The 15,842-nt window shown below is 40.0% G+C and overlaps 1 protein-coding gene across 3 annotated transcripts in view; it reads left to right on the top strand.

Annotated features, from left to right (window-relative positions):
* LRRK1 (leucine rich repeat kinase 1) overlaps window positions 1-15,842 on the top strand; it is a 147,287-nt gene that overhangs the window by 60,187 nt on the left and 71,258 nt on the right. For all 3 annotated transcript variants that reach the window (XM_007990575.3, XM_007990576.3, XM_073012965.1), the window contains 3 exons: window positions 4,793-4,964; window positions 9,885-10,064; window positions 10,504-10,652. In XM_007990575.3, coding sequence (XP_007988766.1) covers window positions 4,793-4,964; window positions 9,885-10,064; window positions 10,504-10,652 — 501 coding nt within the window. The remainder of the gene's footprint in view (window positions 1-4,792; window positions 4,965-9,884; window positions 10,065-10,503; window positions 10,653-15,842) is intronic.

Genomic DNA, 15,842 nt, shown 5'->3' with positions numbered 1-15,842 from the left:
TCACCAACATCAGAAGGGAAACACAGAACATCATTACAGATCCTGCAGATATCAAAAAGATAATAAGGGGACATTATGAATAGCTCTAAACACATACATTGGACAACTTAGATGAAATGGACAAATATTTGAAAAGTAGAAATTACCACAACGTGATAGGAAATATATAATTTGAATAACCTTTTAACTATTAAGAAAATTCAATTCATAATTTTAAACTTCCCCCAATAATAAATTTACAGATCCAGATGGCTTCACTGGATAATTCTACCTAACATTTAAAGAATTAATACCAATTCTACATAGTCTCTTCTAGAAAATAGAAGAGGGAACATTTTTTAACACTTTCATCAAGGCTATATTACCCTGACACCAAAACCAAAGACAGTGTTAAAAAAAGTATGGACCAATGCCCATTATGAATGTGGATGCAAAACTTCTTCACAAAATATTACCAAGTACAATTCTGCTATATGTAAAAGGAATTATAAGCCATGACCAAGTGGAGTTTATTCCAGAGATGCAAAGTTGGTTCATTTTCAATCATCAATCAATGTAATCCTCTTTACTAATAAACTAAAAAAGAAAAGTTACCTTATCATATCAATTGATACAGAAAAAAATTGACAAAATTCAATACCATGTTTCTCAAAAACTCTTAGAAAACTAAGAATAGGAGGGAACTTTCTCAATTGGATAAAGAATATTGACAAAAACCTACAACTAACATCATTCTTGATGTTGAAGACTGTTTTCCCCTAAGATCAGGAACGTGGCAAGAATGTCCACTCTCAATATAATGCTGCAAGTTCTACTCAAGAGCAACTATAATATCATTGTATTTAAAAAATACTATTCAATATATTTAATATATTGCTGGAAATTCTAGCCAATGCAAGAAGGCAAGGAAATGAAATAAAAGGCACACAGATATGAAAGAAATAAACTGTCTCTATTTGTAGATCACATGACAATCTATACAGAAAATCCATAAAAGAAATGATTTATGAAAGAAAAATTGGTAAACTGGACCTCACCAAGAGTAAAAACTTTTCTCTGAGAAATACCTAAGACAGTGATTCTAAAAAAACAAGCTACAGACTGAGAGAAATATTTACAAATCACTTATCTGACAAAGGACTCCATAGCTAGAATATATAAAGAACTCTCAAAACTCAACATTAAAAAGCAAACAATCCAAATAGAAAATTTATGAGATATGTGAAGAGACATTTCACTGAGGAAGATACACAGATGTCAAATAAGCACATGAAAAGATGTTTAACATCATTAGCCATTAGGAAAATTAAATTAAAGCAATGATAAGATGTCATTACACAGCTTTATGAACAGCAAAAATAAAAAATAGTGACAGTACCAAATTCGGATTGGGATGCAGAGAAAGGGTATCTCTAATGTGTTACCACCAATAATGTAACATGGTACAATTATGCTGGAAAATGGTTTGTCAGTTTCTTTTAAAAACTAAAAATACACTTATGAACCAGGAATTGAACTCCTGAACATTTAGTCTAGAGAGAGGAAACTTACATGGACACAAAAACTTGCTCACGATGTTTCATATAAACTTTATTTGTAATGACCCAAAACTGGATACAACCAAAGACTCTCAGTAAGTGAATACTTAAACATACATGGAGTGCTACTAAGCTATACAAAGGCACTCTCCTGAAACATGCAACAACTCGGATGGATCTCAGGACATTATGCTGAGTTTAAAAAAAAAAAAAAGCCAATCTCAAAAGATCATATTGTCTATGATTCCATTTATGTAACATTCTCAAAATGACAAAATTACAGAGGTGGAAAGAGATTAGTGTTTGTCAGGGGTTAGAGATGGTGAAGAGGAAGAGGATGAGTGAGACTACCATGGGTATGTGGCATGACAGAGACCTTTGTGGTGATGGAACAGGTTTGTATCTTGATTGTGGTGGTGGCTACTCAAGTCTACACCTGTGACAAAATGCAGAACATATACACACGTTGTACTAACATCAAGCATCTTGCTACAATTATGTAAGATGTTGCCATTGGGGGAAACTGGATGAAGGATACTAGGGTCCTCTTAGTACTATCTTTGTAACTTCCCGTGAATCTCTGATTATTTCAAAGCAAAAAGTTAAAAACAAGTGAAGTATAATTCCACTTCTACAGCACTTAAAAACTGGCAATAATTAATCTACGAAGTTAGAAGTCAGTATAGTGGCTCCTCACCATAGGGCAGTGACTAGAAGGAACAAAGGGGGCTTCTGGGCACAGGTGATGTCCTGGTCTTTGGACTGAGGCCAGTTACACGGGTGTATTCAAATGCCTTGCATGAAACTGAACACTTAAAATATTTGCACTTTTCTGCAGGTGTGCAGGTGTGTTATATTGATGATTAAAAGGTCATAATGAATTAAGTGAAAAAAGCATTCAGTTGTATATGAGATTAGTGAGTACTATAAATAAATATGTTCTGAAAGGTGTCCTTTGCAGAGGGCAATTGGGAGGTAAAGACAGAGAGAGATGCCTACTTCTTGCTTTATGCTTTTCTGTGCTGTTTGAATTTTTTAAAATACTCACTATGGAGACTCCAGCCAGAAAGCCAGCTTTGACCTTTCCCACTGTCTGGGTCCCTCTTGGCCTTGGGCTGGCTCCTATGACATCACTTACCACTGCTAGAGGATGGGGCTTTTAAGCCTCTAACCGACCGAGTCTAGACAGCTGTTAGTTGTGTGCAGTGAAGCATTTAATCAATCACTGTGGCTTTTCTCCATAATGCAAATGCTTTCCTGGAATGACAGGGCTACTGGGCCTCACCCTGGGCAGAGTGGCAGGTGGGTGGGCTTTCCTTTCTGATCGCATTGAATATATGAGTCTACTGTCCTTCACCTGATCCCAGCCCCTTAGACTGTTCCTCTCCTCACTTGTCAGACATAGCTCCCCCTGCCAGCCCATTCACTCCACTTACAGAACCTGAGCCTTCCTCCAAGTCCCATGTTTCCAGGAAGTCTTGGATGCAACAGAGACTCTTAGGCTTTAGAGCTAGACACCCCAGTTCAAACCCTGAGCAGTTCTGCTGATGATAAACTCCCTAACCATGGGCAAACTTTTATTTACTCTTCTGTAACGTAGAAATACAGGCACATTCCTGGCATGACTGTTGGGAGGATTGAATGTAGCCATGTGAATAAAGTACTCAGTCCAGAATCTGTCACATGATGAGAGCTTTGATAAATGTCCATTCCCTTTCCTGGGGGCTCCATTTACCCGTTCCTACCCAACGCACCTAAAATGATCTCCAAACACACTTGTGTTATAAACTATTCAGCAAGTCAAATGTGCTTGTTGGGGGCTGTTTATGCATACTCCCTCCTCAAATTAATTGTAAATCTGTGGAGACCAGAAATGGCCCCTGACATCCTCAGTGCACCATCCCACCTCTCACACACAGTAGATCCTCAATAAGTGTTGATGGAGGCACTGGCCATCCCATTCCAATAGGGGCTCCCCATCTACCTGCTTGAACACACTGATGTTCAAGCCCATAGGAAACAACCAGATGCTAAAGGACTCGACATTTCAGAAATGCAATCAAACACTTCACATGCCAATCTAGCAGACATCTGAGCATCCTTTTCTCAGACCCAGAGAGCTCGTGATAAGTCAAGACCACTTTTACACTGGTCTATGATAGCCACTTACTAGCTATTTGGTCTCGGGCAAGCTCTGAAACTTCTCCGAACCTCCCTATTCTTGTTGATGTATTAATACATGGCCCGCCACATAGGACCTTTACATACCGGAAGGACTGGAAATGAGCAGGAACTCAGGTTTGGGTCCAGTTTCCACCATATCCTTTCCTTCCTCTGGGCCACCAAGTCAAGAGTCCCTCTGCATGCTGCTGGAGGATCTTTGTCCCTGGATTCAGATCCGTGAAGTCCCCTGGTCTGTCACATTCCATTTATGAATAAATTGCAGAATGGTTCCTCAGAGAGCCTGGTTGCCTTCCCTCTTCCCAGGACTGACTCAACATGTCCCAAGTGGTTACTGAGCTCTGGCTCTATGCCAGAAGGGACTATGCGCACCATCCCCTTCCTCGTGAAGCAGGTAGTCGAAAGCAGCAAATGCAAGCCACATGTATAATATCATATTTTCTAGTAGCCACATTAAAGCAGTAAACAAGCACACACCTATAATCTCAGGTAGTCTGGTTGGAGGATCACTTGAGCCCAGAAGGTCGAGACCAGCCCTAGCAACATAGCAAGATCTGGTCTCTACAAAAAAAAAAAAAAAAAAATTAGCCGGTGTGGTGGCACATGCCTGCAGTCCCAGCTACTCAGGAAGCTGAGGCAGGAGGATCACTTTAGTCTGGGAGGTCAAGGCTGCAGTGAACAAGCCTGGGTAACAGAGAGAGACCCTGGCAAAAAAAAAAAAAAAAAAAAAAAAAAAAAGAGCAAACAGAAACAAATAAAATGTTAATATTATTTTTATTTAACATGAATATATTAAAATAATTGTTTCAACATGTAATCAACATAAATTATTCATGAGCTAGCTTACCCTTTCTGTACTAGGTCTTTGAATTCACATGTGATTTTATACTCTCCACCTCTCACTTCTGAGTAGCCACATTTCAAGTGCTGCCCAGTCACACTTGGCAGGTGCTGCCATTCTGGACAACACAACTCCAGCCCTGCCCCGGGACCTGGTGAAGCATTTAACGTCAGTTCTCTTGGCAGTTCCTAATAGAGCCAATCTCACTGGAGCCCTGTTCTGTTTTGGCCAGGGCCAGCTTCTGAGCATCCCAGCGGCCTATGGGGATCTGGAGATGGTCCGCTATCTACTCAGCGAAAGACTGGTGGAGCTGCCCACCGAGCCCATGGATGACAACCCAGCCGTAGTAGCAGCGTATTTTGGGCACACGGCCATTGTGCAGGAATTGCTTGAGTCCTTACCAGGTAAATCACAGGGCATGAGCTCTTAACCATGTCTCAGGGCACCTCTTCTTAGGCATCACCCCAAAATGTTTACTTCTTCATGCTTTCACCAATAATGAGATCAAGAAATCCAGGGCAGGCCACTGACCCCCAAACAAAGTGAAGCTTCCCTGCTAGCCACATCCCACCTCTCACTCCCATGAACTCATAAGAGAAAGTCTCAGACACCATATTTCATAAAGAATGTAATTAACATTGCTTTTTAAAAAAATAATTCATAGACCTTGGTCTTTTTAGAGAAGTTTTAGATTTATGGAAAAAATTGATTGGAGTGTATAGAGTTCCAGAATTAATGATTTGAAGGTATGTTAACAGAAAACAGGTGATCCCTAATTCACTTACACAAGAATGTCTAGGTAAGAGAGAGAGAGTCATCATACTAGTAACTTGTATTGAGATGGGGATGCAGTAGTCTTAGGAGGCAGGTGCTATATTTCAGGGCCATGGTTTTAAGATGAGGAAACCAAAGCTCAGAGAAGTGAGCTCCACCGTACTCCCTCCACACGGTTTTCCCTATAACTCTGTTTTGCATTAGTGTGGTACATTTGCGACAATTGATCAACTAATATTGATACCTTCTTATTAACTAAAGTCCATCGCTTACATTGCAATTCATTCTTGCTGTTGTAGATCCCATCGGTTTTGACAAATGGATAATGACACGTATCCATCAGTACAGTATTACACAGAACAGTTTCACTGCCCTAAAAATCCTCTGTGCTCCACCCCTCCCCTGGCCCCATCCCTCCCTCCCTCCCTCCCCTGGCCCCCGGCAACTACTGATCTTTTTTAGTATCTTTGCCTTTTCCAGAACATCGCTTTAGTTGGAATCCCACAGTATGTAGCCATTTCAAACTCACTTCTTTCCCATAGCAATATGCATTTAAGGTTTCTCCATGCCTGTTTGTGACTTGATAGCTGAATAATATTCCATTGTATTTGTGTACCACACTATGTTGCTTTTGTGGGAACTATTTTTTTCTTTGGTGAACTCAAGATGTCCTGGTCTCCTGTAATTTCCCGTGGTGGTCTTAGCTCAGAAACACTGCACCAGTCTAGGCAGGCATCGCTACAGTTATAGGTTGAGGCACACCCTAGCAGTGGTCTTTGGGAGTTAGGATTTTGCTTGGGAGCCAGGGCCCACCTCTTGGGTGGGAGAACATGCAGTCGCCCAGGGCCCTGCACCTAGAAGGGCCCACGTTTTGTTTAATACTCTGTACTCACTATCTTAAAATGTTCCATGATTTTTAAACAAGAGGCCCCATTCTTTTCATTCTGCATTGGGCCTCACCCCTTATATAGCAGCCTGTTTGAGAGTTTCCAGCTGTGTGCTTTGGTAGATCTGTGCTCAGAGCTGGTTCCAAGCTGGTGTTCCCCTCATATGTCTGAAGGCAGAATGACATCATGGGCAGAAATCAGGGCAATTTTAGGGCCCATGAGAAGACTAAAACAAGACATAGGAGGGCAGAGAGGAGCTTGGGTGCCCCTAAGGAGCCAAAGGCTGACCTGCCTCTTTTCAGGGAGCCCCAAGATTAGCTCTGTTCTAGCCCTGAAGAGTCTACGCCAGCTGACTCAGTCACCTAATGTTAGCTAATATTTATTGAATACTGCCAAGTGCTGAGCACTTTGTAGAACTTGAGAGACACAGATAATTTTTTTAAAGATTTTCCCAGCCTTTTAGTACCTCCTGGCCAACCAGGGGAAATTAAGGCAGAAAGGAGTAACGTTGTGCAATGTAATTATGCTGAGGTTGAAGTATTTTTATGCAGAGGTCTGGGAGCACACCAGGGGGCAGGTTTGTCTGGATGCAGGATGGGGTCTCCCAAGGGAGGCTGACATCTGACCTGGGCTTTGCAGAGTGAATAGGAGTTTACTTGGCAGACAAGTGAGGGAAGGACTTGGGCTGCCTGCTTTTGCAGAACAGGAAGCATGGCTGAACCTCATCATGGTTTTCAACTGCTCCCAGGAGCATCCTGTCTTCAGCTCAACTCTGAGCAGAGCTGCTGAGGACTGAAGGATTTCAGACCTTTGTGGTGGACTTTGCAGAAAGTGCAGAGATGGGAAAAACAGTGTGTACCATCTCTGCACTTCCTGCAAAGGAGTTCCCAAGCTGGAAGGGAAGTCAGCCATGGTCAGGAGTAAGTTAAGACAAGAAGACAAACAAGAGTCAGGCCGGACATGGTGGCTCATGCCTGTAATCCCAACACATTGGGAGGCCAAGGCAAGCAGATCACTTGAGCCCAGGAGTTCATGACCAGCCTGAGTAACATAGTGAGACCCTGTCTCTACAAAAAAAAAAGAAATCTAAATTAACCAGGCATGGTGGCACATGCCTATATTCCCAGGTACTCGGGAGGCTGAAGTGGGAGAATGACTTGAGCCCAGGAGTCCAAGGCTGCAGTCAGCTATGATCACATTACTATACCCCAGGCTGAGATAGAAGGAGACCCTCTCTCAAACAAAAGCAAAAACAAGCAGCAGCTAGAGAACAAAGGAGGGTTTGAGAAGAAGAGGGATGAGAGGTTGATGGGATTTATTCTTTGAAGCATGTTGTTATGTGATTGCTGGTCTCTGAAGCTGAGCAGGGAGGAAGAGGGGCTCCTCTGAGTGTCATTGGCCTTAGGCTGTAGATAATACCTGTAGGGGTTTTGTGTGGTTAAGAGAGCACCCTTTGATTTTAGACAAAGCAAGGTTTAAGTCTTGACCTTGTTATTTACCAACTATGGGACCTTCAGGAAGTTTCCCTGCTGGGTGTGTCCCGCAGACCCTGGCTGATGGATGAAATGAGTACTCAGACACAGGTATACAGTGTAAGAGCAGCTGGGTGACTGCCTGGCTCTAGTGGCCAGAGAGCAGCCTGGAGAAGCTAGAGCTGCTTGCTTTTATTCAATGCAGGCACAATGCCAGAAACCTGGAGCAAGCGCAACCTGTACGTAATTAACATTTATTGTTCCCCTTTCAGGGAATGGCAAGTCAGCAGATGATCAAAGGTCAGTTCCTGGTCACCATAAGTAAATAAGCCTGTTTAAGCTACATTTCCCTACACTCCTTGCCCTCTGCCTTCAGCTATTCTCCCCCAGGGCTCTGCAGAACCTTCTGAACTTTCAGAAGGTTTGCATCCTTTCACTGTAGTTTTTCCCACCACTCTGACCAATCTCCTACATTTCCAAACCTCCTCTCTGGGCTTTGGTTTCCTCATCTTAAAATCATAGTCCTGAAATACAATGCCTGCCTCCAAAGACTGACACATCCCCATCTCAACAGAAGTTACTAGCGTGGTTACTGTGTTTCCCTTACCTAGATATTCTTGTGTAAGTGAATTAGGGGTCACTTATTTTCTGTTAACATACCTACAAATAATTAATTCTGGTTAACAGTAGAGGGAGAAGAAAGGATATTTATTTGGCACTGGCTCCAGCCTCAGTCCTATGCTACATGTTTTTTTGGTGAATAACAGGGCCGTCCTGACCCTGCTTTCCTTCACGTCCTGTCGTGAAGGAGAGGGTCACTCTCTCCTCACTTGGGAGCACTTTGATCCCTAAGACTATGTGCCTCTGGAAATGAGACAGTGTTATGATGCATTTGGGAAGTGTCCATGCAGAAGATGAGGTCATTTTTCCATGGCAACTAGACCCAGAAGATATTGCACTATTTTGAACTTGAAGATATTGTAACATTTCAGCCCACACTGTCCCTGTTAACTCAATGTGCTAAGTGTTATTTCATCCTGGAATTAAGTAGGCAGTTCTATTGGGGAGAAATTCTCAGTTTTAGGCCTGACAGATCCATTTCTTTCACCAAAGCTTTTATTATTATTATTCATGAAAGTAATATATGTATATTATAGATAATTTTAAAATGTGGGAAAGTGTTATTACTCTAATAATACAATGATACAACATAATGAGTTAGGATTTATTGATCCAGGCACTTGACACACATTTTGTGATGTAGTCCTCACATTAAACTTGGGAGGATGAGTATTATTCTTCCAATTTTACCAACAGCCAAACTAAGAGGGAGATTAAGAAATGTGTCCAAAATTGCATAGCTAAATTATTTTAACTCTAAAATGCCTGTCTCCAAAGTTCATAGTCCTGCATGTAATGTTACTCTAGGGGAGGGGTGAGGGCAGGGGAGAGCCCAGAGATAATACCACAACACTGGGGTAGTTCTTTCTAGTCTTATTTCCACACATTCATTTTTTATTTGGCTAAGATCAAGCTGGATATGCCATTTTTAATCCTACATTTCATTGCTTGGCATTTTCTGACAAGCAGGTGGGGGAATGAAGTGTGTAAATGTCATATGCAATTCAGAGGTGCTATTCCAGAAAACACTATCAACTCAACAGAAGCAACTTTCAGCTGGAAACAGGACAGCTGGATTTTTTTTTTTAACTTTTACTTTAGGTTCAGGGGTACATGTGCAGGTTTGTTACATGGGTAAATTGCATGTTGCTGGGGTTTGGTATGCAGATTATTTTGTTACCTGGGTAATAAGCATAGTACCCAATAGGTAGTTTTTTAATCTTCACCCTTTTCCCTCCTTCTACCCTCAAGTAGTCCCCAGTGTCTGTTGTTCCCTTCTTTGTGTCCATGTTCATTCAATATTTAGCTTCCCCTTATAAGTGATAACATGCAGTATTTGGTTTTCTGTTCCTGTGTTAGTTCACTTAGGATAATCACCTCCAACTCCATCCATGTTGCTGCAAAGGACATGATCTCATTCTTTTTTATGGCTGTATAGTATTCCATGGTGCAAATGTGCCACATTTTATTTGACCAGTCCATTGTTACTAGTGATCTAAGAGAAGAGCAGAGTGGGAGCAAGCAGCACCCTTCAGTGGTACTTTCCCTTTGTCCTGCCATCTCCTGCCAGGTCCCTGCAGTCCCCAGCGGCTGCTGAACTGGATGCTGGCCTTGGCTTGCCAACAAGGGCACCTGGGGGTTGTGAAGCTCCTGGTCCTGACGCACGGGGCTGACCCAGAGAGCTACGCTGTCAGGAAGAATGAGTTCCCGGTCATCGTGCGCTTGCCCCTGTATGCGGCCATCAAGTCAGGTGGGTTTCCCCACTACCCCGAGTCAACCCTGACCATGCAAACCATCTCAGCCTCCAGATGTGGGAGCGTGTCTTTATTCTCACTCTTGGCTCTCAAATTACCTCTGTGAGGAGACTTTTGCAATTCCTGTTCTGTGTTTCTTTTTCAAAATATCTGCACCCTTCCTCATTTCCCCCTTACTTGCCCCCGCAAGGGGATTTCAGTGACAGAGACTGACTGTGTCTAATGGGACTGTTGTATGAGGCACTCCAAAGGGCAAAGCCCCACAGAAATTCTCCTACTAACAGGAACTTGATGCATCAAGAGAAGTAAATAGAGAAGTCCAACCAGCACAAGTACCTTTTCAGTTTCCATTCCACATATCAGAGTCTGCCCTTCCAACAACTATGACACTTTCTGTACCTGCATGCCTTTAGCTTTCTGGTTTTGTTCCTTTAGGGAATGAAGACATTGCAATATTCCTGCTTCGGCATGGGGCCTATTTCTGTTCCTACATCTTACTGGATAGTCCTGACCCCAGCAAACATCTGCTGAGAAAGTATTTCATTGAAGCCAGTGCCTTGCCCAGCAGTTATCCGGGAAAAACAGTGAGTAGTCACTGCCTGTGGAGTGTATTTAGTTCCTTTTGTATTGCTGTAACAGAATCCCACCGACTGGATAATTTATAATAAACAGAAATATATTTGGCTTACAGTTCTGGAGACTGAGAAGTCCAAGAGCATAGTGTTGGTGTCTGGTGAGGGCCTTCATGCTGTGGTATCCCATGGCAAAAGTGCTGGTATCTGGTGAGGGCCTTCATGCAGTGGTATCCCATGACAGAAGGTGAAGAGCAAGAGACCAACAGACTGAGAGGGAAGAACTCACTTTTATACCAACCCACCCTCAAAATAACATAACAACATTAATCCATTTATGACGGTGGGGTCTTCTTGGCCTAATCACCTCTTAATGGTCCCACCCCTTAATATCTTCACAACAGCAATTACATTTCATCATGAGTTTTGAAGGGGACATCTGGGCTTCATCCCCCTCCCAAAGTTTTTTTGTTTGTTTTTGTTTTTGTTTTTGTGATTTTTTCAAAAATTGATTAAAGATATCATATTTAACATATTTCTTTTTTACATTTTTAGTTGTTAAATTTTAAAATTACTAAAGTTACATATGATTGTTATAACAAGTGATCACAATTGAGAGTGGTAATAAAAATTATGAATCTTCTGCCCTTGAAGTAAATAATTTAACAACCTGGTAGGGATCGTTTCACATCCTTCTATATGCAATGCTATACAAACATTTATAAACCTATATAGGTTTTAGTTTTAATTTCCCATTTTGATAACAAAAATAGTATTGCATTATTTATATTATCTTCAACTTGGCTTTTTAAATGTAGTACTCTATCATAAACTTCCTCTAGATCAGTTAGTGTGGCTACAACTCATTCTTTTAGGTACATTCTTTAAATACATAGAGCAAATGTAGCTTAGTTGACATAGCTCTCCTCCTATTGGTGAACATTTGAATATTTCTTTTTTTTTTTTTTTCCTCTTGCGATATAGCCTTATTTGCTATGGTATGTTTGCCTATATAGAGCACAGTCCTAAAAGTGGACTGCTTTGGAAACACTGCCCACAAACACTGTGGTGATTCACACTTTCACCAACAATATATGGGATTCTCTGTCTCCACACCTCAGCCAGCATTAGGCATCCTGGAGCCTATTAATTTTCATCAGTGTGATAAGCAAAAATAATATCTCCTTATTTTAATTTCCATGTTATAGTATTAATCTGCATTCCCTTTATGTGAACTACCTGTTAATGTTGGTTGATTATTTTTTCTAAAGGATTATTTGTCTTTTTTTCTTTCTCACTTTGGAGGGTTGGTTTTTTTTTTGTTTGTTTGTTTTTTTTGAACATTAGATTTTTAAGACTTTGTTTATCATAAATGTTGCCAATATTTTTCCCAATCCATTATTTTTCTTTTTTTGTTATCTTTTGTGATAGCAAAGATAAACTAATACATAATTCAATATGTTCATCTTTTCCTTTCTGGTATGTGGTTATGCAAGAAGACCACTTTCTCTCTAATTTTATTTCAGTATTCTCCTGGAGTTCCTTGTAATGTTTTCATTCATTTAGTTTTTACATTTTTAAGCTTTAACCTTTCTGGTATTTATTTGTGTGTATGGTATGAGGGAAGTGGCAGAGGGTGGAGGTGGCTAACTTTTATCTCTTCCAGATAACCAGTTACTCTAGCACAATTTTTAAAATAAAGTTTTCTTTTTCCTGTGAATTGAAATGTCACCATTGGCATTTTCCCCAGTACCTATATCTGTATACATTTTGGGATTCTCAGTAGTGGTTCACTAGCCTATTAATCTGTTTCTGGCAAATGTCATATTGTTTTGATTATAGGCACTGCATTTAAGTCTTACAATCTGTTAATGCAAGTTTTCTGTTCATTTGTTTTTTCCAAAGATATCTTGACTGGACTATTATCAGACATTTGTTTTTCTATTTTGCTCATTTCCCATAGTGACTCTATTTTGTAGCTTTTATGTTCTTTAATGAGATTTTTTTCTTTTCTTCCTAAAAGTCCTGGACCTGTCTTGTCTATTTGTGACTTTTTTATTGTTTTTGCTACCATATTAATGAACTATCTATATATTTATATAACTCTTTTCCATTTCTATTCCAACCTGATATTACTGGTATGGAGAAAAGTTGTTTTGTTTATTTCTATTTTATCCAGTTCCTTTTCCATCTTCTCTTGTTCACTCTAATGTAGTTTTTACTAGAATTCCTTAATACTTTTGGATATATGATCACATATTCTGCAATTTCAAAACAAGTTTATCTCTTCTAATATTTATACAACTTATTATTCCATGTCTTATTGTGTATCTTTAGCAATTTCAAAAGTTGAATAATCGTGATTCTAGCAGTTATATCTATCTTATTCCTGATTTTAAAGGTCTTGGTGTCACCAGTTTATGAGCATTTGCTCTAGACAGTTAGCAAATAGGTTCTTGTTATATTTAGGTAGTTTCCATGTATTCATTTTTGCTTTGAGTTTTTATTAGGAAACATTGCTGAATTTTTCAAATCCCTTTTTGCAGCAATTAGTGTATTCATATAGCTTTTCTACTTTAATTTATTAATTGAATAAATGATTATGATAGATGTTGACTCAACCTTGAACTCCTACTATAAATGCTAATTGTCTTTTTTTAACTGCTGGATTTGATCTGTTGATATTTTATTTACAGTTTCTGCATCTGTGTTTACAGGTGAATTGATCTATAATTTTCTATTTTTAATGTTTTTATGTGATTTTATATAAGACAATGCTAGCTTTACAAAATAACCTGGGGAACTTCTCATCTTATTATTGTCTGGAGAAGTCTCATAGGAATTATTTATTGTTAATGGTTAATTAGATAAAGTAGATCTTTATTTTCTGATTGCTTTTGAAATCATTTGTCAATTCACATTGTCTGCTTTCCCTTATATGCAAATCAGGAAATTATATTTTGGTAGAAAATTATCCATTTCCTTTAGGTTTTTTAATTTGCCATCATAATGTTACATTGACATTTTTCTTATTCTTTTCTTCTATATCTATACTTATATTACTCTTATCATTTATGCTGTTGAACAATTTTACTTTTTCTCTTTCAAACTTAATCAAATCAGCCAGAGATTTATGTTAAAACACAAGGAACTGTCAAGGAACGTGATAGATTTTTTAAATTACTTGCTTTATTTGTTATTTCATTAATTTTCACTTCTGTCTGTATTAAAACCCTCTTCATATGGTTGTTTTGGGGTTTTTTGTTTTTGTTTATTTTTGTTTTTGTTCTTTGAGATGGAGTTTCGCTCTTGTCACCTAGGCTGGCGTGCAATGGCATGGTCTCAGCTCACTGTAACCTCTGTCTCCCAGGTCCAAGCAATTCCCCTGCCCCATACCTGGCTTCTGGCTTTATGACTCATCAATACCTATTTTGGTTATATCAAATGGCCACCTTAATCCTGTTGATGTCTCTATCCTTGAAATTGAGTTTGTTTTCTCTTCACGTGGCCACTTTACCCTCTTTTTCTTTGTGTCAACCTTGCGTAAGTTTTCCCAGATATTTATGTTCAGGTTTTTGTCTGTCTCTTTACCATAGGTATATTTCTTGTAAACAGCATTTGGGTTTTAATCTCATCTGAGTGTGTTGCTTTTCAAAGAGGAATCCACCTACTTCATATCTGTGTAGAACCTGTCCTATTAGCATATATTTTTCCATCTCTTTAATTTATTACTATTTCCTTTTTGCCCTTCCCTTATTCCTGCTGGTTTCCTAGTTTCTAGAGAATACTGATATTGTACTTTCTGTGTATTTCTACCTTTCATTCCTTGGTTGATTTTTTCAGTTATAAAACCGGGTTAACAATAATCTTCACCATGGAGGGCAGCTGTGCACTTAGCACAGGCCCTGGCACATAATAAGTGCTCAATAAATATTAGTTATATTGCTTTTAGCCTCACATCACCAAAGGAAATAATGATCATCTAACCCTTACATCTATGTAGTGCTTGTTATTTTTCCAAGCACTTTCTTATCTTATTAGGTCCTCATAAGACCTCAGTAAGAACTGCAGGGAATAGTGTCTGTTTTACAGATGAAATTATTGAGGTACAAAGACATTATGTTATTTGTCCAAGGATGACAAATACTAAACAGTATTGATGCTTAGACTCCCGAACGCAGGGCTTTCCCCAGTTCTCAGTTCCTGAACTATACCACCTAGGTTTCACATAGACTATTGATTCTCTGCACATCAGAATCCCTGGGAACTTTTTAAAATCTGGACACTAAGACCACATCCTACACTGATTAAATCCGAATCTGTGGGGTGACACCTGGCATGAGGAGTTTTAAAAATTCTCCAGATGATTCCAATGTGCACCCAAGGTCAAGCGCCAGTGACTCCGATTTTCTTGGTGTAAGGGTAAAAGCAGAAACGGCTGTTGTCTTCTACCTGCGATCTTTTCTGTGAGGTAACTCTTCTTACACATGCCAACGTTGGCATAGAGCATGGAAGAAGTGATTACTGCATTTTGTGAATGAAAAGACAAGGGAAAGGCAACGTTGCTTTTCCTCTCATTGGCTCTGTTGCGTGGAATCAGAAGAGGAAATGAAATTTCAGCACAACCTGAGTCACAAGGACCCCTTGAGCTTCCCCAAAGCAGACGGTATTTTTAGCATTCAAGTGAATTTCAAAAGCAAGTACTTTGGAGTGAGTGTACCTGGCTGCCCCATCATCTCCAACCTGCAACAGCACATTCCTTCTGTGCTGCTGGCAGAAGAGAGGAGAGAGGGGTCCGGGCAGAGGGTTCCAGCAGTCAGGAAGGATGACTCAGGAGCCAGAGGTAAGTGCTCCTACCTTCCTAGGTATCCAGTGGGATTAAACTGAGAGTTTGGGTTGGTTCAGAATATTACACAAGGGTAGGCATTAAAAGGGTGCTTCACTGACATGATACATGGCCTGAAAACTCCTTTGGCACTGCTGGCACTTGTGGCTGTGACCTTGTTGAAGTAACAATTCCATCAGGGCACACGTGACGGAGGTTGTTGCTTGGTACAACAAGCAGTCATGGGCCACACGATGATATCTTAGGGAGATCATGCATGTACCGTTGTGTTTTTTGTGTGGTTGAGCTCTGCTTAACCCACCAGCTGGTCAGTATTTTTTAATGTAATTTGCTACCTGCGTGGAAGCCACAGCCGG

Source organism: Chlorocebus sabaeus, chromosome 29 (genome assembly GCF_047675955.1).
Source record: "Chlorocebus sabaeus isolate Y175 chromosome 29, mChlSab1.0.hap1, whole genome shotgun sequence".
Taxonomy (NCBI): domain Eukaryota; kingdom Metazoa; phylum Chordata; class Mammalia; order Primates; family Cercopithecidae; genus Chlorocebus; species Chlorocebus sabaeus.
Note: the sequence above shows the minus strand (reverse complement) of the source record. Positions and strands in the feature narration are given on the sequence as shown.